At 35.6% G+C, this 22,885-nt stretch overlaps 2 protein-coding genes and 1 long non-coding RNA gene across 3 annotated transcripts; all 3 read left to right on the top strand.

Annotated features, from left to right (window-relative positions):
* Positions 1-8,122: 8,122 nt before the first annotated feature.
* On the top strand, positions 8,123-9,292 carry LOC109163903 (F-box/kelch-repeat protein At3g23880-like). The gene has a single exon (XM_019312623.1). The coding sequence runs from the start codon at positions 8,123-8,125 to the stop codon at positions 9,290-9,292; it is 1,170 nt and encodes a 389-aa protein (XP_019168168.1).
* Positions 9,293-16,047: 6,755 nt separating this feature from the next.
* Positions 16,048-18,139, top strand: LOC109163899 (external alternative NAD(P)H-ubiquinone oxidoreductase B4, mitochondrial-like). Its single transcript, XM_019312620.1, has 6 exons — positions 16,048-16,339; positions 16,545-16,817; positions 16,903-17,024; positions 17,292-17,411; positions 17,619-17,687; positions 18,108-18,139. The coding sequence occupies exons 2-5, from the start codon at positions 16,779-16,781 to the stop codon at positions 17,620-17,622; spliced, it is 285 nt and encodes a 94-aa protein (XP_019168165.1). The 5' UTR covers positions 16,048-16,339; positions 16,545-16,778; the 3' UTR covers positions 17,623-17,687; positions 18,108-18,139.
* A 669-nt stretch (positions 18,140-18,808) lies between these two features.
* Positions 18,809-20,950, top strand: LOC109163900. Its single transcript, XR_002051346.1, has 4 exons — positions 18,809-18,947; positions 19,042-19,140; positions 19,574-19,658; positions 20,713-20,950. It is a non-coding gene; the product is annotated as an uncharacterized LOC109163900 (long non-coding RNA).
* The last annotated feature ends 1,935 nt before the right edge of the window (positions 20,951-22,885 follow it).

Here is a 22,885-nt window from a genome sequence, read left to right as displayed (position 1 = left end):
GTGCTACGGCCCAGGATGCCAATTGGGACGGCCAACGACACCACCACCGACATTTGTCAAACGGAAATGGCTAGGGGAAAGTTCGCAGCACCGAACAGCGCAAAAATAGTCCCCACCGCCTGCCATTCACACCACTAGACACCCATCATAATGGGCGGCAGTGCTGACATGCTCTGCCAGTAGGAATATACGGTAACACCTCGACCAGGCAAAACCAATTTAAAAAAATTCCCACATGAGCCAAATCTTAATTGACACAAACCCAGCGGCCCATCGACGTCGTCAGCCAGCCAACCATCGAAACCAAGAGCCTTTGGGGATGGAGACCTTAATGCCACTAGAAATATAGATGATATGTATGTTCTCCGATCTGCGTCGCAGCGCCAGGACGTGAACGATGACTGTCCTCGCCACTGCCCCCCTTCGCCGGAGTACAATCACGGATAGCGACAACATCAACTAGTGGCGTCGAAGGAGAAAGAAAGAAACATCGCCAGATGTAGATGAAGAAAACAAAACTGGCCGGATCTGACGGAGAAGGAACATTACCGCTCGCAACTACCACCTCGAACCCAGCTACCTAAGCTACGACCTCCTGCCTCTAGTCGGAAAACCCAATGCCGACGACGAGCCTTATGGCAATCATTTCATCATCACCGTAGTTGTCATTTCTCTAACGCCTAATAGCAGTCATCGGAGAAAAGGGTGAACTGGAGACCGTCTGAAACTCATACGCAGTCGTCGGTGAGTGGCCGGAAACGAAGACAGAAAGTTAGGAAAATAAATTCTCCCGTGAAAACATGCAGCATGTTGGAGTTTTACTTTCTTTTTTTTATTCAAAATAATTTTTGTAAATCAGAAATATCATAGCAACTGATATTCATACTGCAAACATATTCTCCAGGAAAAAAAACAGCAATAAAACTTATATTGCATAATATATAATATAATTCAAAATATATATCATATGCAAATTTATCAACTAGGCAGAGATTAAACAAGCTCTGATACCAAATGTTAGAAATAAACAAATCAATACATGTAATCTAACCTTGATAGTGGAAGCATATGATCGAGTATCTCCCTCCATAGTTGTAATTTTTGTTGTATTGCTTGAAGATTTGTAAGGAATTTGGTGTTTTGTCTACCACTTGGTCTCTTGTTGAACTAGATGGTGTGTATCGCGAATCCCAGGAACAGTGGGGGGACCATACATATATATAACCTATGCGCCATCATTATAGGTTAAGTAACAGAAACAGTTACTTATGTTTCAAACCACAACATAATGGTCATAAATGGCCTATTAACTTGTACCACTTATGGTGACATAATGGAAAATGTTACATATGATAAACAATGATAAAGACAACAGGATAATCAACAACATATGATAATCAATATCAATCAAAGGTAACATCATAACATGAATGATAACATCAATACAAGTTCATAAGAAAATGAAAGTCAAGGATCGAAATCAATGACCGTTTCCAAGTTCCAACCTTATACCAAGTTCCAAGCTTTACACCGCTCCATCTTTATTTCAATTCCAACCTGTACCTCTAGGCCACCCTGTACAACCACCGACCTTATTTCTCCTGGAGCCATTGCTCCCCACCTGGCTTTACCGCCTGCTTTTTCATAATGATCATGATCATGATATATAATAACCCCTTTCATTGAGCAAAGCTCACTGCCAGCTTTCAATCATAACACATAGTCATCGACATAGATACTTGAGGCTCAACAATAGCCCAATCAAGAATAATCAATAGAGTACAACATTTTTACAAGCTTACAACAAGATATTCAATTGAAGGATTTCAAGAATAGACATGAAAGGAACATTTCAAGACAATGGCACAATAACGATAGACTTCAATCCAAAGATTACAATGATTGGTGAATACAAGTTACCAATCTTCATTGAGAACGAATGAACAACACATACTAGTATCAACAACATCGTAACTAGCATGCAAATCAATAGGATAAACATAACGGTTCAAGCGAACATCAATGACTTCACATTAATCCAACAAATCACAAAGTTGGACCTCAAACATGATTCAAGACTCATAAACCCTATTGTGGGTACTTAGGACATCGTTCTAGACGTACGAAACATAAGAGAAGACACACAATTGCACAACGGTTCAACAAAACGGAGGCCAAAACCTCACGTACCAGTGGGCGGAACAGTGGAGGGTCAACCACCCTCCATGCACAACCCGGTACCAGCGGGTGGTGTACCCGCTGGTACAAACGAACCAAGAAAGATTTCCCTTCGAGGAAAATTGCAATGGAGTCCAAGTTCAAGTCCAAAACACCCAAAATCTCACATCAATCAACAAGGAAACTTGAACAACAAGAATAGCTCAAGAATAGCATTTATGAACCCTAATCACAAGCTCTAACATGCATAAACACAAGATTGTGCACAAATTTACTCAATAATATCAAGAACATCAATAGATCATCAATAGCAAGTATAAAATAGGTTTTGTAGAAAATGGGTTACCTCTTAAGCCTAGGAACACTTTCACCAACTCCTAGTCTTCCTTTTGGAGGCCTTCTTCTTGAAGATCTTCCCAAATTAAACACAACAAAAAACCCAAACAAGACAACAAAACTTAGATAAACATAAGGGAAGACTAAGTAAAAACACTAGCCAACCTTAGGACTTACCCTTGACTAATGCAATTCTCTAAGGCATTTAATCAATTTAGGTCCTCCAACTATTTAATAAGGAAATTAGGAAGGAATATGTAAGGCAACCTTAGAATTAATTAAACAATTAATTCCGTTTAAATGATAATTCTGTGAGATAGTCGGGTTGGATCGAGTCAATATACAAATTTAATATTTATACTAGCAAATGTAATACTATATCAGGAATACAATGTTTGTTACTTATAAGGGAAACATAATATTTTTGAGGACAAATGTAATACTTTTATATTTTTGATGTAAAAGTATTACTTTTTTCATCAAAAGTATTATATTTTATCTTATAAGTAATGTTGCACTTATAAAGGAAAATTTAATACTTTTACGTCAAAATGAAAAAGTATTATATTTTTTTCTTCAAGAGTATTACATTTTCCCATATAAGTAATAAATATTTTATTCCTAGTTTAATATTACATTTCATCTTGTCCCGACCCATCTCACATATCCTTTCACAAAAGTTTTTGCCATATATAATTGTACACATGAAATTTGATTTATTTTTTTTAACATAGAACGATAAATGCATAAATTAGGAAAATTCTAGAATGTCTTTCATTTCAACCCCTCCTAACAATAAACAAATGGGTACTTTTGATTCATAATTTCTAAACCCTTAGGATCCATAATTTAAATACAGTAGATCCATAATTTCTATACAGTAGATCTATAATTTCTATACTGCACTAATTTGTGAAATCATGGTTCAACAATTGGACTCTAAATTAAAGTATAAATTTTAGCTCACAGATTCTTGAAATTATGGATCTACAGTATAGAAATTATGAATACAGATTCGTGCGCACCATGTGCATGGTGGCACATGCTCACAACATAATTTACCGTGTAATAGTTGGTAAACCAGTAAGATAAATTTTATCCATTTTCATCATATCATCTGGATCTATTGAAAAAAAGGAAAAAACTTAAATGTTATTTGTTCCCAATTTGGAAAAGAATTAAGGGTGTAATATAATCACAGAAATTTCCATAATAGGAAATTTTTTAAGTTTATATATTCTTGAAAATACTATTTTCAAGAACATGCTATGCTTGAGAATAAATATCTTTTATTATATAGGGTATTTCAATAATTTCAATACTTACGTAATTTCCATTTCTAAAATGAACCAAAACTTAAATACAATTCCTAAAATGTATACATTCAAAGAACAACAAATGGAATATAATTCAAAATCGATATCTTGCTTTTCGATTCCCTATTTAATATTATTCTTTTTTCTCCAAACTCAATTATGTAAACCAAATATACATTAAGGGCTACTTTGTATGGATTTTTTTTTTTCCATTTCCGTATTGTATACTCCTGACCTTTTTTTATATTAAAAAGAAATAGATCCAATTCTTTGAATGGAAATTTTTTTCGCCGGCCCACCCAATTTTCTATAACTCCAAATGTCTGAACCCTAACCCTTTATATGGTCGTTACCATTTCCCCCATCTATCCTCCCGTTATCTCTCTCTCTTTCTATTATATTTTCATTATTTATACTCATTACCTTTTCTTAATGAAAAACAAATTGGCCCAATTCTCTAAATGTAATTTGTTTTTGTCGGCCAACCCAATTTCTTTCTGTCCAAATGTCTAACCCTAACCGTTTATATGCTCTTGCCATTTCCCCCGTCTACCCACCTCTCTCTCTCTCTCTCTCTCTCCCTCTCTCCCTCTCTTCCTACGCACCAAAATCCTCTCTCTCAAGTCTCCTCTCACTTTAATCTACTCTCACGATCTCAATCCTCTCTCTCAAGTCTCCTCTTTTGAGTCTCTTCTCGTTTCTCGATTGGAAAAAAAGGATTCCATACATCTATCAACCCGATCGATCTCTTCAATCGTTATCGAAACTCCTTAGATTGAGAACGTAATCTCTAGTCTCATCCCCTTTGCTAGCTATAAGACTTGAATTTTTTTTTAGAAGTGTAGATGTATGTTGTCTATTTAATTTGAACAACCACAAAAAAATTGTTTTCTTTGCAAAGAAATTGAAATTGCGGAAACATGGACAAATTCCTTTCGAAACAAGTTTTACTGAAAACATTTTCTATTTTTCCTAAATTTTTGTTACTTAATACACCCACATTTACAAACTTGTCCACATACCACAGTTAAAAGTGAGAAAGAGATTAAGAAAAAAAAAAACAAAATAAAAAAATTAAAAATAAAAAAACAAAAAAACACTACCAAACTCCAAATAGTTTTTCGCTATTTTGATACAATTCTCTCGCTATCTCTATCTCTATCTCTCTCAATATATATATATATATATATATATATATATATATATATATATATATATACTCCTAAAAAAAATTCAAGTTTTCATTTTTATTAGAAAGCTATTAAATGAGTTCAAATCTATTTATTTATCAATTCAAAAAACTATCAAACTAATTTGCATTAATTTTTTTCTTCATAAAGAAAACAAAAATGTAGTGACAATTGATAAAAGTATCACATAATATTGTAACTATGTAGGTTGTTATTTATGGCCTGTCGTGTAGGGAGAGGAGTGGAGTTGTTGGTTTTGAATTTACTTTGGTTTGAAAGAATAATATATGTAGAATGATGCTGCATGTATTAGGTCATCACTCATCAAATTATTGTAGCAATACCCATCTATATATGCTTAGCAACAAAATTTATCCATGGACGTTGTATGCTCATTATACGTGTTAGGAAAAAAATAAACGAAATAAAATTGGAATGACCATTACATAATACGGAGTCGTTTTCATCATTGTCTATATCAAATTGAATAAAGTGGTTTGCAATCCACGGATAGCCGATAGCATTAATTGTTTTGACCACCGGATTGTATTAATGGTTTGCAAAAAGATATTTGGTAAGATTAAATGTATACTATTACGGTTAAGAGGTAAAAAGAAATATAATAATAATAATAATAATAATAATAATAATAATAATGATGATGATGATGATGATGATGGAATGCACACGGTAAAGATGCAATTCAATAATAATGATGATGATGATAATAATAATAATAATAATAATAATAATAATAATAATAATAATAATAATAATAATAATAATAATAATAATAATAATAATAATAATAATAAAATGCATACCCTGTAAAGATGCTTCACAGACCATCCAACAACAAAATTTAAATTAAAATCTACAAACATGCAATTCCTGCTAATTGATTGTCTTGTTACATAATTTGTAATAAGTAGCAAAATATTACAATTGTAATCTACTTCATTTTACAATCCATCCAACACCACAAATAAAAGAAGACAAATAAATGACGGCAATTTTGAAATATTGAAAAGTAATCTTATATTACATAACAAAAACTTGGTAATCAGATTACCTCTAATATACTCTCATTTCCTAGGTGGCAGTAATCTTGTATTACTTACCCTCTCAGATTACGTAAACCAAACATTGTCATCTAAGATTACCTTTCTCAGATTACCCTGGTGATCTGAGATCCCTTGAACCAAACCTCCCCTAAGGGTGCGTTTGGTTGACAGGTTTAGCTCTAAGCAATGGGTACCAAAGTGATTGGTATTGTTTGGTTGATAGGTTTTTAGAACACTACTATGAGTTTCAAATACCCTCTTAATTGAAGAAACTATATGAATTTCTTCGTTGGCCCACCCAATTTAATTCCTCCAACTCCAATTATCTAAACACCCTTTATTTGTCCGTTACGGTTTCCCCCATCTACCCTCCTCTCTCTCTCTCTCTCTCTCTCTCTCTCTCTCTCTCTCTCTCTCCCTCTCCCTCTCCCTCTCCCTCTCCCTCTCTCTGCACCAAAATCCTCTTTGTTAATCCTCCGTTTTCATTTAATATATTTCCATTATTTATACTCAATACCTTTTCTAAATGGAAAACAAATGGGCCTAATTCTCTAAATGTAATTTGTTTTCGTCGGTCAACCCAATTTCCTCTCGTCCAAATGTCTAACCCTAACCCTTTATAAGTTCTTTACCATTTTCCCCTTCCACCCTCCAATCTCTCTCTCTCTCTCTCTCTCTCTCTCTCTCTCTCTCTCTCTCTCTCAGCACCGAAATCCTCTCTCTCTCTCTCTCTCTCAAGTCTCCTCTCACTTTAATCTTCTCTCTCGCTCTCAATCTCTTTTGATTCTCGTCTCTCGATTAGGAAAAAAAGGTTTCTATACATCTATCAACCCGATCTCATCAATCGTCATTGAAACTCCATAGATTGAGAAGGTAATCTCTAGTCTCATCCCCTTTGCTAGCTATAAGACTTGAAATTTTTTTTTTAGAAGTGTAGATGTATGTTGTCTATTTAATTTGAACAACTACAAAAAAATTGTTTTCTTTGTAAATAAATTGAAATTGAAAAAACATGGACAAATTCATTTCGAAACATGTTTTATTGAATACATTTTCTCTTTTTCCTAAATTTTTGTTACTTAATGCACCCACATTTACAAACATGTCCACATACCACAGTTAAAAGTGAAAGAGATTAAGAAAAAAACAAAACAAAATAAAAAAATAAAAAAACAAAAAAACAAACAAAAAAAAAAAAACTCTACCAAACTCCAAATAGTTTTTCGCTATTTTTGATGCAATTCACTCTCTCTCTATCTCTATCTCTATCTCTATCTCTCTCAATATACATATATATACTTCTAAAAGAATTTCAAGTTTTCATTTTTATTAGAAATCTATTAAATAAGTTCAAATCTATTTATTTATCAATTCATAAAATATCAAACTAATTTGCATTAATTTGTTTCTTCATAAAGCAAAAAAAAAAAAAAAAAGTATAAATAATAGTAAAACAAGTATAAGAAATATGAATGCAATAGATGCATATATTGTAAAGGGTAAGTAGACAATTGTGGAGCACTGATAGTTGGGGATGTATTAAATAGGTCGGTGGTATTAGCAATAAATAAACGTGTCATGGTGCGCAAAAAGAGTATGATTATATTAGAGGAATATAGAAAATAGTGATGGTAGCAATGGGTAGGTAGGTGGGTGAAGGTAACACTAACTTTATCTTCTTCTTCTTTTTTTTTTTTTTTTGAATGATAAGTGAAACTTGAAAGTTGAAATCTTATTTCCCTAAATTATGTAAGTCATACCCTCCTGTGTAATAGCTGGTAAACCCCTCAGAGAAATTTTATCCATTTTGATCATATCAACTCAATCTATTGAAAAAAAAATGGAAAAACTTAAATGTTATTTGTTCCCAATTTGGAAAAGATTTTAGGGTGTAATATAATCCTAGAAATTTCCATAATAGGCATTAAAGATGGATTACGTTTCTTCACTATAAATAAGAATTACACTTCATACTATATACTACTTCTGATCAATCTATCATTTTCCGGCCCGCAGCCGCCTCTCACTATTCCCAATTATGTCGATGCTATCCCTTGCCTCTAATCATCGGAAAGTAAGCAACCTTCCTCAGAGCCCACTTCCTCATCTACCACAGGATCTCATATTCTCCGACATTCTGACAAGGTTGCCGGCGAAACCTCTGCTGCGTTTCCAATGCGTTTCAAAGGCGTGGCTTGCTGTGATCTCATCGCCCGAATTCGTCAAATCCCACCTGGATTTCCACAAGAATGACGAGGAGGATAAAGTAGCCACGTTTGCTGCCACCAATGACGGGCTCCACTTGTCCCTCTTTTCCATCCTGGCCGAGGAGGACCAATGCCCTACAAACTGCTCATCACTTAAGGTCCCCGAAGTGGCCATCAGGTATCTGGGAACCCACAACGGACTCCTGTGTTTCCGAGGAATGGACCAGAAAGTCGTGGTGTGCAACCCTTGCACGAGGAAAATTAAGAAAATCGACGACGCGCCTGGCTGGCCGTCTGTCGGGATGTATGGGTTTGGATACGGCCAACAAAACTGTGACTATAAGGTTGTGTACGCTTGTCGTACCCAGACCTTCAACGACTATGATGTTTTGGTGTACAGTTTCAGGTCGGGTTCCTGGGAAAACATCCCAAATGGGCTTAGGGCCGGCATTGTTTACCCCAACATCGGCGTCCACATCAATGGGATGCTAAACTGGTCAAGCAGCACAATGGTGGCTCGTGACAATTGGGAATCCAAAATTGTCTCTTTCAATCTGACAACAAATTCCGCCGTCATTCTGTCCGGGCCGAAGCCAGAAAGGAGCGGAAACATTTCCCTATGTGAGTCGAGGGGGTTTCTCCTGGCGTCTTGGTTTCAGAGAGACAAGGTGAGTGTTTGGAAGATGAGAGAATTTGGGGTGGAAAATTCATGGACAAAACTGGCTTGTATCCAACAGTTATTACCTAAGCCGCCGCGTAAGACGTCGACGCTTACTCCCATTGTTGTGGTCATATGTAACCGCGTTTCTCTCATGTATGTAATGAACAACACAAATCTCGTCATGAAAGTGGGGGAGCACTTGAGGGTTTACACGCCTGAAGACGGTAAAAGCAAATGGAAAATTGAAGAGTGCCGCCCAGGCAACAGGGGTTTTAAGGCGATTCTCTTTCGGGAGACGCTGGCGCCGCCGCCGTGTCTTTCCGATGAAGAACAACAGTAGTGTGCGTGAGTCCTAGGTTGAGCATTATTGCATGTTGTTGGGTTTGAATTTACCAGACTTTACTTTGGTTTGAAAGAATAATATATGTAGAATGAAGCTGCAAGTATAGTATTGGGTCATCAAATTATTGTAGCAAATAGCCAATAGCCATCTATATATGCTTAGCAACAAAATTTAGCATGGCGGCTAGCTGTATGCTCATTAAACGTGTTAGGAAAAAAAATTGAAATAAAATTGGAATTACCATTAGATAATACCAAGTAGTTTTTAGCACTCTCTATATCAAATTTAATAAAGTGTTTGACATTCAACAGATAGTGAATAGCGTTATTAGTTTTGACCGCCGGATTGTATTAACGGTTTGCAAAATAATATTTGATAATAATAATAATATGACGAAGACGTCCGCATGGGTAGCTCAATTGGTCATAGAGGTGAAACTTTGAAATAATGACCAGGGATCGAGTCTTACCAGCGGCAGTGTGGGAGCAACCTCTCAAAGTGAGGAGGGCTTCTTGTGCGCAATGAGCACCGGTCTAGCCTCTATAGTTCATGTTCAGTTGAGCTACCCATGGGATTGAACGCCACTTCTATTTCACCCATGCGGCTTGCCCATCTGATGTGGAAACACATCATATCGGATCGACTTGGAAAAAGGAACCTAAAACTATCTACGGTCATGATTCTTTCATAAATTTTAACTAAAAAACTATCTACGGTCATGATTCTTTCATAAATTTTAAGAAGTTGAGTAGAATAGAGGAATGAATTGATGAAAAAAAAAAAAAAAAAAAAAACTCAAAACCGTGTGGAGTAACCAAACAAATTTTGGTGGACTTGCCATTTACTAAACAAGGCCTGTGTCATAATTTTTAAATTGATCATCGATTATTAATTTACAAAAAATAGTTCCTAACTATACAAAATTTTACTCATTTTAATTTATTCCTCAATCTTATATGGAGGACTAAACTGGGTAAATTTTTGACTAATTGAGGGACCATTTTGAGTAATCGATGGATTAAGAATGAAAATGATTTCAAAATTATGATTTCAAATCATACTATCAAAATTCAAAAATAATGATAGTAACGGCACAAAACATTGATCCATCGATTCAAAAACCAACAATCGTTATTACTATAATATAATATAATATAATATAATTCTAATCATTATTACATAACAGTAATAACGGAATAATCAATTTTCTTAATTATAACCGAACAACATTTAATTATAATAATAATAATAATAATCATTAGTATTATTAAATTTACATAATATCATCAAATTACCATAAAAGTTTTGGCAAGCAAATTCAAATGAATTTCAAAATATGATTCTTAACATCATAATGTAAATTATTATGACAATAATAAAATAATATTCAATTAGAATAAGGTTCAAATTGACCACTGAACGTAACCTGAAAATGTAATTAGGTCACTGAACGAAAAAAAAAAAAAAAAAAGTGCAATTAGGCCACTGAACACTCCAAAAAGTTCAATTAGGCCACTGAACACTCCAAATGTATGCAATTTCATCGGATAGCAGGTTACCATCAATTTTAGCAGGTTACCTGCTTACGTGACAGCTGAGTTGGCATTTTTAATAATTTTTAATAAATGTTAATAATTAATTTTAAAAAATTGAAATAATTTAAAATAAAATAAAAATTAAACGAGGGGTGGCCGTCTTATTTTATTTTAATTTTTTTTAAAAAAATTATTATTAAAATTTATTAAAAATGCCAACTCAACTGCCATGTTAAACAGGTAACCTGCTAAAATTGATGGTAACCTGCTATCAGGTGAAATTGCATACATTTGGAGTGTTCAATGGCCTAATTGCATTTTTTTTTCGTTCAGTGGCCTAATTGCATTTTCAGGTTACGTTCAGTGGCCAATTTGAACCTTATTCCTATTCAATTTTCATAACCATATGCTTTTCCTTAAATCCTTAATGTCTCAAAATATGCGAAAACAATAATTATATCACTTTTTTTTGACAATAAATTTTCAAACATTTCATTTAAAAATTACAAATATACAATTTAACAAATCAAACAAGTTAATCAATAAATCTTCATTATAGTAGATAAACGAAGCGTATGCGAAATAGTGAATTTTGAAAAGTCAAATTCACATTTAGTTCGTTAGTAGATGATTTTCATTAAGTGGATTCACAACAGAGTATATTTGATGAATTTGTGAACACTCCTACTTTATATGTTTATGTATATAATCAATCGAAAATCAAACCATCTTTGTCTTTGGAATATTGTTTTGTTGTACAAGTGGCTCATCCGGTTTTGGAAAACAAGGGTCTATTGGATGTACATGCATGTTAAGAGTTACGGAGTACTATATAGTATATTTTAAGCATTTTTATTTAATACAAATAATATAATAAATGATATTTATTTATTATATTATTTTGACTAATTATAAATTTAGTCCATACATATGGTTAGAAATTTCTTACTCTTAAAAGTTAAAAACATAAGTAACAAAGAATGAAGTTTACCCCGTGCATACTCGTCCCATTTCTTGAATGGTGCAGTTTTTTCATTCAATGACTCCGTTTTGTTGATGTGTCTTTGGTGCTGAATACTCATGGGTAATTCCTGATTTATTGCAAAATGTATCGAACAGGTTGTTGTCGAATTTCCTCCCGTGATCACTTCGAATTCGAATAATAGGTTCATTTCTTTCCTTTTGAAGTTTCAGTCTCAGTGTTTTGAAAGCTTCAAGTGCTTCGGATTTTTCACTGAGAAAGATTACCCACGGAAAACGTGAAAAATCATCAACACATACTAGTATGTATTTCTTACCTCCAAAACTCTCTGTTTGAGTTGGACCAAAGAGATCCATGTGGATCAGTTTTAGGCAGTGACTCGTGTTTATGGTATGTTGAGCTGGATGAGATGATTTGGTCTGTTTCCTAGCTTGGCAGGCACCACAAATGGTTGATTCGACTTTCATCCTGGGTAAACCACGAACATCTTCTATCTTCATTTGTTTATCAAGTAGTCTGTAACTCAGATGTCCCAGTTTTTGGTGCCATAGCTCAGCTTCATCTATGCTGGTCCAGCAACAGAAGATATGTTAGTTAGACTATAGCAATTGTCAATTGACCTTTTACCTTCCATAACGCATTGATTTGTTTTGTCCATAACACTGCAGCTGTTTTTGGTGAAACACACATTCCAGTTTTGGTCGCATAGTTGACTTATGTGGATAAGATTTGCGTGAAGGCCACTGACAAGCAATACTTTGTCAAGCTTTGGCAAGCCAGCTACATTTAGTGTGCCTACCCCAGTAACCTGACCTTTAATACCGTCGCCAAAGGTAACTTCACCTTTGCTGGCATTTATGTTACTTAGGAATTTGGCATGTCCTGTCATGTGACGGGAACACCCGCTGTCAAAGTACCATTTCTCTTCTCTTCCTGCACTTTTAGAGTGAAAAGAAACAAATGAAATATAGTCAGTCTTTTTAACCCAAATCTGTTTTGTAATGGGTTGAATGTTCTTGTGCCTAAACTTCTCGATTCTTTGATCCTTGTAAAAGTAGTAGCATTCAGGTTTGGTATGACCTCGTAACCTGCAATATTGAAATACGGGGTTATAGAATTTATAATGTAGCGTATTTGATCTTACTATACCATGGGTGCGTTTCATTGTGCTGGATTCAGGGATGTCCTCTGGATCAGGTCCAGACGCTTTGACAAATACCATTTTATCTTTTGAGTTGCTTCCGGTGAAGCCCAAACCAAATTTTGCAGAAGTTTTTCTTCCGGAATCAAGGATCTTATCAAGTGTTGAAGTGGTGTCCATCATTTGGATTTGTCGTTTGAAGGTGCTTAGCTCCTGCTTCAAGGTCTGTACTTCTTGTTGTAGTTTCTCTTCTCGGTCAGCTGCCTTTTTAAGCAGTACATTCTTATCAGCTATTTGAGTTTGATATACTTTGCTAGCATTTGTTACAATCTTTATCTCACTAGCTAGTTTACGATTTGCTTTTCGTATGGCTTCCCATTTGGGATACAACTTATTAAACTCAACTTCAAAAGACAAGGCATTTAGTTCTAAATCTTCCGCGGAGACATATTCACCACCCTCTAAGTCAGCTCCTTCAACAGATTCCGAACAGCCAGCGACATGTGCAGTAAATGCGACAAAGTTACCCGAGATTTCTTCGACATCAGATCCAATTGTTTCAACATTAGGCTCGTCGTCACTCCAGGTAATGGCTGACGTAGACTTTTTGCGTCTAAGGTAGGTGGCACACTCTGCTTGTACATGTCCAAAGCCTTCACATTCATAGCACTTAATTCCTTTATTGTTAGGTTTTTCTTTGGACTGTCCTGGGCGTGAGAAGGACTGTTTGAAGTTTGATGGACCTGTCCTGGGACCAGCTTTGGACGATGTTGCTCATCTTTATGGATTTCTGTCGCGTGAATTTTTGGATACCTGTTTCAGAATTTTAGAAAACTGTTTAGTAAAAAAGACAACTGTATCATCACCTGTTTCGTCTGAATCAGATACAACATTATTTTCTTCAGCGGCAAAAGCTACATTTTTTTGTTTTTTCATTTTCGTGTGATCAGTTAAAATTTCTATTTCATAGGTTCTAAGATTTCCCATTAATTGAGTAACAGTTTTGTTCTCTCAGCCGTCGTGTTCCTGAATAACCGTGACTTTCATTCTGAACCTCGGTGGTAAGGACCTCAGAATTTTTATAACAAGTTTTGCTTGTGGGAAAGGTTCACCGAGGACCATCGCACGATTTGCCAGTTCTTGTACACGTGTGTGAAAGTTTATGATAGTCTTATCCTCATTCATCCGAATCTCTTCGAAGTCGGACTGGACCAGCTGCAGCTTTGATTGTTTCACCGACGTAGTTCCTTCGTAAGTTAACTCAAGAGCTTCCCAAACACCTTTAGCTGAAGCAATACCTGTAACTATTGAAAATTGACTCTCATGCATAAGAGAGTAAATCGTATCTAAGACCTTATCATTGTTTCCAGCGTTAGTTATCTCGGTTTGAGACCACTCAGTTTCAGGTTTAGCTACTTCCATTCCGTCAGTGCTAATACTGGATTTGGTGGGATGAGTCCAACCTGTCACCACAGACCGCCACACCGCTTCATCTTGAGCTTTTAGGTGTGTACGTGTGCGAGCCTTTCAATATGCGTAGTTGTCGCCAGTTAGCTGGGGAAGAATCTTAGCACGATCCATTCTGTAACACTCAACAACCCGTGAGATTGAGCAAATTAATAGAATAACGAAAAACAATAAAAGCCGCTGAAAGATTGAGTTCAAGATGCACGGAATAGCCAGATCGACAGACTAATAAATTAAGTCTGCTGGCTCTGATACCAATTGACTTATATTTCTCTGAATGCAAGATTTAACTTATATTTCTATTTGATTTTATGTTATGCAACAATCGCGTTCATTAATTAGATTTTTTAATCAAATGTAAATAACGAAAATTGAAAGCATAAAAAAAAACAATAAAACAAAAGAATTGTTACGCAGTTCGGAGTGCTTCTCCTACGTCTGCTGGGCAACCCACGTTAGATGTTTACCAAGCCTAAGCTGATAGTTGGATACACATTAATGGAATGGATATATGCTCACACGCCCCCTCCAACCAACACGTAGACCGGTAAACCGTAGTCGCTTAAGCTGATAGTTGGATACACATTAATGGAATGGATATATGCTCACACGCCCCCTCCAACCAACACGTAGACCGGTAAACCGTAGTCGCTTACGAGTGGCGTTGAGATTCGAACTCATGACCTTTGGTCTGGCTCTGATACCAAATTGAAGCATGTGCTCCATCTCAACTAAAAGCCTAAGCTGATAGTTGGATACACATTAATGGATATATGCTCACACTAACATCTACTCAGGATTGTACGCGCATGCCGTGACGATCTTCAAGAGATGCTTCTGCTGACCCAGGTACAGACAGTAGCTCAGACGAAATCCCTTATAAAATAAATATGATAAACTGATTTAACAAGATAGCAATATATAGAAATTAGGCTCTCTCAATTTAGCATGTATCAATTCGTCTCTTCAAGCCAATGTCTCCATCCTTTATATAATTGATTTCCCAACAATTTTTGTCAAATCTGTAGAAAATCCATACGCCTCAATTCATTCCCTGCCATGTATTAATAATTCCATACTTTAACATAGCTTTGAATCAATCATAGCCACATGTCGATTTCCCATGCTTAATTACCAACCAATTCCATAATTTGAATAATCTTCCAATTTCGAAAAGTCCTTCACTGAAATTTAACTTTGCTCTTGGAATTTAACTTTTGCTGTAGTAAAAATACCCTTTTTGATAGGAGACGGTCCATGGTCCATAGATTAATTCCAAACTAACTTCTAATTATTTTGTCAATTAAATTAGCCAACACAAAAAAGGTTTTAATGTGTATCATTTATACACTTATATATATATATATATATATATATATATATATATATATATATATATATACGGAGTATAATATTTTACAACTATTATTATTAATAATATAAGTTATTATATTATTATGTTTGATTATTAATATTATATTGATTAATTTAAAATAATTAGTGTTACCATTATATTAGTATATATCTTAAGCACATGAGCTCGCATTGGCAAAACTGGGGTCAAGGAAGTCTCATTCTCTGCCATATTAACATTATTTGCACCCCCATCCATCTAATTTGATGCTGATTGTACCGTAGCTTGATGTGTTACCAGGTTTTTCCTATTAGTGAGAAAAAAACTGATTTCAAAGACATCCTCCACCGCACGCCGTCCATCGCCGTCGTCCGGCCAGTCCAGTCCATCGCCGAACGCTGCCGCTCAAGCTTCTTCATCGTCCATAGCTCCGATCGCACGCACTGTCGCTGCTTCAGATTGCTTCCCCTCCGTTGCCGCCCAAGCTCGCCGCCGCTGCCGCTCCAAGCTACGCACGCCGACCGCGCCTCCGGTCTCCAAGCTTCGGACGCCGACCGCATCGCAGGTACGTACGTCGTTTTTAATTGTTTTTTTGTTTGTTATATTTTTTCGGAAATAGTAATTAATTTAATTATTTTTTGTTATTTGTTATGGTTGTTTATTTATTTTGAAATTTGTTGTGTATAATGGATCTGTCATCTCTGTGCATATGCCAAATTTAGTAGGACTTGTCTTTGAATAATGATTTGTTTGTGTTGCAATTTTTCTAGGAGGATATTGCAGTTATATTTCAGAAGGCAGACAAGGACAATTCTGGAACACTAGCAGTAAAAGAATTTCAAGAAGTCCTCAATGATATATGTGAAAGATACCCACAAGTAGAGCTCTACTTAAAAAAGAACCACATCAGTGGCCTGGTTGATTTATTGAAAGAAGCAAAAGGGGATGATGTTAAAGAATCTGTTGAGGTTGATATTGAAGAATTTAAATCAGCTCTCTCCAAAATGGATTCTCAGATGAAGAATCTTCATGCTACAGCTCAGGTTTGTGCAGAGAACACTATAATCATGTAGTATTTCACAGACAGATCTTCAAATTTTTCTAATGTTATTACTGATGCCTTTTCAGGTTGCATCTCAACAAGGTGTCTACCTTGCTGATTGCTTTAACCGTATGGAGAAGTGCGAGAAGGATCCAGAGGGTCCTATTCGTTTTAGGGGAGAAGGACGCCATCGTTTCCGGCCCTTCAGGTATAAGTTTAATTTACCTGTTATATATTTTGTTTCCTTCGATGATGTCCTACTGAGACCATATTGGCACAAAATTTGACTTTATATTTTCAAACATAAACAAAATAACCAGTGTATTATTTATTGTAGTTTAATTACATCATTACGATTTTATGGTGATAGTGTCATGTTATTAATGAACGAAAATCACTGAAAATGAAGTTGAGAACTAACTGAGACCTCAGTGAATTTCATCTTGTTTATTGATGCTGTCCTGCTTTTCTCAAGGTACAAGCATCTTGGACAATTTGCACCTCTAGGAGGAGAGCAAACAGCAGCACAACTTCCTGGAGATTGGGTTTCAATTGGCCACAGTACACAATGGCTCTGGTATTCAGTGTATGCTAGGTAAGTTATACTTCCCGTGAGACTTCATGTCCTCACCACTGCTATTACTCATGTACTGGTAACTAGACCAACTTGGTTTTTTCCAGATAACTATATTTTTATATTTTTATTGATTGACTAACTATATTTCAAATTTCAAACTTCAAATACAATTTAAACCAATGTTATATCTAAGAAATAACTTTTTGCTAATCATGCATCTTCCAGGTAGAGAAGGTAGTGCTGCCGAAGAAGGGTAACTCCTTGGTGGGATTTGTTCACTTTGATTCACGGCTTGTAAGTGCGGTTTGCATTCATGATTCTGGAGGACATCTACAAACCTTTTTGCATATAGTGTATCAGTGTACTGATCTTTGTTGGATGTGTTTGTCTAAAATTTAAGTACCAGAAGCCAGCCAACTATTTTTCAATAAAGCATCACCTTGAATTTCTAGTTATCACCTAAGTTCTTTTAACAGTAGACTTTCAGCATGTTATTACATGGTTATATGACTATATCAGAGCATATCTTAGCAAAACATATGTTCCTAAACAAGAAAATGTATCTGGTCCAAGAGATATTGTTACCAAAAATATGGGCTCAAATGCTGCACCTCTCCAAAGGAGGAAATATTAAAAGGCTTTCAACAATGGAATTGGTATCTTTTAAGTTTATTACTGTCTGATACTCTAACATCAACTTTCTTCTGATGATAGGATCTTGACAATGCTATCAAGGAATTGAATGACAAAACAGTACCAGGACCAAATGGAGGGCCACCATATAAACTTCAGGTCATATCGGTCATTATGGAATCTCAAATTTTTTTGAATCTGCAAGGGGTTACATCTGAATAAGTGTTAAAGAGAGAGGAATGTAGAAATGGAATCCAATAAAAGATCCCATGTGGTTGATTGGGACAACGGCTTAGTTGAGTTGTGTTATAGATGTACATTGCATGTTTGTGAGATGTACATTTAGACTTGAACAGACCTCTTCTTATAACAGGTTGAAGTTGCAAGGCCCATGGACAAAAGCAAGAAGCGTGTTCGTGATGAGTCACAAAGCAAGTCATCCAGCAACATTCAGAAGCATTCCAAGGAACCAGAGGTTAAATTCAACAAATTGATTTATAGAAAATTAAACAATTACCTTTCTACACTGGTGAACTTAGGGAAGGGATCTCGAGAAGTGGGGTCACTAAGCGTCAACTGACCGCAAACATACATTTCTTTTATCTCATTGCATTGATGCATATATGAAAAACAGATTTGTTTTTATTTATATATTTACATGTTATCAGGAAGTCAAAGTTTCTGATCCTTATGAAGCTGCTATAGTTGCATTACCTGCTGTTATCACTGAACGTTTACTGAGGATCATGCGGCTTGGCATTGCTACTAGATATGATGTAAATGTGATGTTATGAATTTTTTTTTTCAATGACAGTCTTAAATTTGCTCATGTTTTTTTTCCTATACCTTGGATGTTAAAAACTAAGAGTTGTCAGATAGATTGAGCTCATGAATTGGAATTGCATTCTATATCAAAACAATGTAAGCCAGAAACCAATCTCTTGTACCATGTTTCCTTGTCTCTGCATCAACTCCTTTGCTAGCGTAATAATAACTATGGAATGTCTTGTGGCAGAGATCTGAGCAACAATCTCATTGGCAGTTTTCTTTCAGCTAACCAGCTTACTGGAAGTATTCCTGATTCTTTGTCTTCCCTGAGTCAATTATCAGCTATGTAAGTTTCTTGCCACAATGTGTGTTGCATATCTTTGTTTTTCATAATCAATATTTTGCTTAGATATAAATCTGCATGTCTTCCAAGTCTCTGAACGAAAACCTTTTGATTGGAGAGATTACTGATTCCTTTCAAGGACTTACAGCTTTGGTCAATTTGTATGACACCATTAGAAAATCATTTCTTTAATGCAAATGTAGGATTCTACTTTTTTAATTAACTAACTTTTCCAATTACAAACAGAGATTTATTTAGCATTTTTCTTTGAACACCTTGCATCCTATTGGTGAATATTTTCTTTCCCATCTATAGGTTGAAGCCACCGTAGTCTTTTTTGCTGTGACTAAACTCTTCCAACCAAAAGATGTTGGTTATCAGTCACCCATCTGTTACAATATTTTGTTGCCAATTTTACGAAGTGTGATTAATGTAGATATCCCTGATGAGCTACTTGAAGATGGCATGCAGATTTTGAGGGGCAGAGGCATGGCTTCAATGTACTCTTGGTCTTGCAAGAGGTAAAGTAGTCCCAAGTGTTTATTTTCTTGTTGTTTGTGTGAATTTCAGCTTTTAGGCCTTAGTTTTACATTTATTTTGGGTATTGAACTTCCGTGATTGTTTGGATTCTCAGGACATTTACATCTTTAAGTAATTTATTTTAATTTTTAACATTTAGAATTTGTAGTTTATTTGTAGTAAAATGTTATTAGAATTGAAATTTTAGATTGGTATGTTTTAGTTGATAGAATTGGTGTGTAGTATACATCTTAAATTGATTAATGTTGAAATATATTATTTGGTAGTTATGCTGGGATGTACAGGAAAATATTTGTAGTTTTATAAAAAAAAATGTTTTTTTTTTTTAAGAATTTTTTTGAACTTTGGACGCGTATAGTATTTTTTTTAAAAATAAATAAACACTATACGCGTCCAAAGTTCACGAACTTTAGACGCGAATTATCATTTTTCGCGTCCAAAGTTCTTCAACATTGGACGCGAATAATCATTTTGCGCGTCCAAAGTAGCTTTGGACGCTGATTGTTTATACAATCAGCGTCCCCGACATCTGCGTCCCAGCTACTTTGGACGCGAATTAGCCTTAACTTTGGACGCGAATGACTGTTTCTATACTAGTGTCATTCAAAAGGAAAAAGAAAACAATACATAACATTGAGTCTAAACCTACTACTTTGTCAATCAATGACAAAGTGGCACCCACTGATTAAAAAGTTCTCAAAGATCTGGCATGGAACTATGAACATGCAAGTAAATTGTAAACAAAAACTGTAGTATTGCCATTAGGCAAACCACCATTTTGAAACACTGTTATCCAGAAACACAGTTTACAAAACATCATCCAAACCATCAATCTCTTTTTTTTTTTCAACTTTAACAATACTTTCTTTCAATTTTAGAAATAGCAGTGCCCTACAATAAAACCATATATACTTTTCTTAGGAATTCAGTTTTGGCATACTAAAATACAATATGTGTTAAATTCATATACCTCTCTATCATGGAAGACGACTTCTATAATCTTGATCATCTTTATTGCGCCTCTTGTTTTTGAAGGTTGACAAATCACGTCCAAGAGTGAATCGACCCATGATGGGAGAGACTGAAGAGCACAATAAGCTACTGGTAGTTGTAGTTCTAGTGTTTGTATTCCAAGTTAACCATGTATATATAGACTGGAGAGTTGCGTCTCGATAGGATAGCCTTAAGCTTTTAATGGCCGCTTTTGGCTATCGTTTCGATTGACTAAACAGGCAGATATGCATCGCGTATATATTGTTTCCTTTCACATTTACACTGCCGTAAAATAGCCTAGATCTTAGGGATTCACCTACAAAATTGGACGGTGGAATTAATATTTGATAAACCTAATGATCTTTAAAATCGGCTGATAATTTTTTGTATTCCATATACTAAACGTCACTGTTTCTTGTAAGCAGAAGTTTTGACAATTATGCATTTACTGCTTCTTATTGCTATTTTATATTAATTTTGACAATTATGCATTTACTGCTTCTTATTGCTATTTTATATTAATAAAGATGTTGATGCTATCCCTTGCCTAATCGTTGGAAAGTAAGCAACCTTCCTCGAACCTCTTTGGGTGGTCATGTTGGTAGAGATAAAACCATTGTCTCTGTTGAACAACGGTTTGTTTGGCCTCAATTAAAATCTAATGTTGGAACTTTTGTCAAACGATGTTATGTTTGTCAAACAAATAAAGGGCACTTCCAAAATACAAGCCTCTATATGCCATCGCCAATCCCATAAAAGATTTGGGAAGATTTATCCATGGATTTTGTCTTGGGGTTGCCACGGACACAAAGAGGGTTTGATTATGTTTTCGGAGTTGTTGATCGCTTCTCAAAGATGGCGCACTTCATTCCCTGCAAGAAAACTAGTGATGCAGTTCACATTGCTCATTTATTTTTTCAAGAAGTGGTCAGACTTCATGGTGTCCCACGCACAATCACATCTTATCGAGATACAAATTTTTTATCTCATTTCTGGACTATCTTGTGGAAGCGCTTTGAGGCAAGATTACAATTTAGTAGCACTACTCACCCGCAAACTAATGGTCAGACTAAAGTCACAAATCGTACCTTGGGAAATTTGGTTCGTTGTATCTGCTATGAGAACATCAAACAGTGGGACTTTTCTCTTACTCAGGCTGAATTTGCATATAACAGTTCTATGCACTCCTCCACTGGTCCGTCTCCTTTTTTCGGTTGTTTACACAAAAACTCCCAAACATGCAATTGATCTTCTCCAACTGCCTTCCTCCGAAAAGATTCACAAGCAAGCAGATACCATGGCTTCAGAAGTCCAGAATGTTTAGCAAGAGGTACGTACCAAACTTGAAGCTTCCAACGCCAAGTTCAAGGCTGCTACAGACAAAAAAAAAAAAGAAGAAAACAAAAAAAGGCGACAAAAATTCTTCAATGTTGGTGATGAAGTGATGGTCCACCTCCGTAAAGAAAGACTACCAACTAGTTTTTATCATAAGCTTAGCCCAAAGAAGCATGGTCCTTTCAAGATCCTCCAAAGAATCTGATGGAATTAATTAAACCGGGGGTTCGGATTCATTAACCCGAATGAATAAATAAATATAAAAAGTATCGGATTAAAACGATAATAGGGGTACGAATATAGTCACGGGGACTAATATTGTATTAATTGACTATGTAACGCTATTACAGAGGTATGAAACGTGTAATAACAAGACAAGAAAGTGTTTAGGACACAAGATAGAACATGCCCTTAAGAAGACAATTACTAGGCTATTTATGCAAAGGAAATTCCAATCAATTACGGCTAAATTCGTGGAGGGCCACGGGACTAAATCCAAGCCCATGTGGTGGGCTGTGAGATTAAGTCAAGGCCCATCATTCTAGGCCCGGAGGTAAGCTCCGGGCTTGAGACTCTTCTTGGGCTGCTTGGGTTATACATTCCCGGACCTGGGTCTCTATTATTATTGGGTCATTTCCTATATATCCATCAGAATCAATCCTAATGCCTACGTGGGGTTGACATTCCAGATGAGTGGAAAATTTCCAAGACTTTTCATGTGGCTGACTTGTTCCAATTTCATTTTGATGCAGAGCCTCTATATTCAGATATTGCTAAACTCAAGGGCTAGTTTTCTTCAGGAAGAGTAGAATGATGGTGTTCACACATGCAGGCAGCTGAAATACAAGTCCCATGCATTTATTAGTTGTTTTTATTTATA

Source organism: Ipomoea nil, unplaced genomic scaffold (genome assembly GCF_001879475.1).
Source record: "Ipomoea nil cultivar Tokyo-kokei standard unplaced genomic scaffold, Asagao_1.1 scaffold3050, whole genome shotgun sequence".
Classification (NCBI taxonomy): domain Eukaryota; kingdom Viridiplantae; phylum Streptophyta; class Magnoliopsida; order Solanales; family Convolvulaceae; genus Ipomoea; species Ipomoea nil.
Note: the sequence above shows the minus strand (reverse complement) of the source record. Positions and strands in the feature narration are given on the sequence as shown.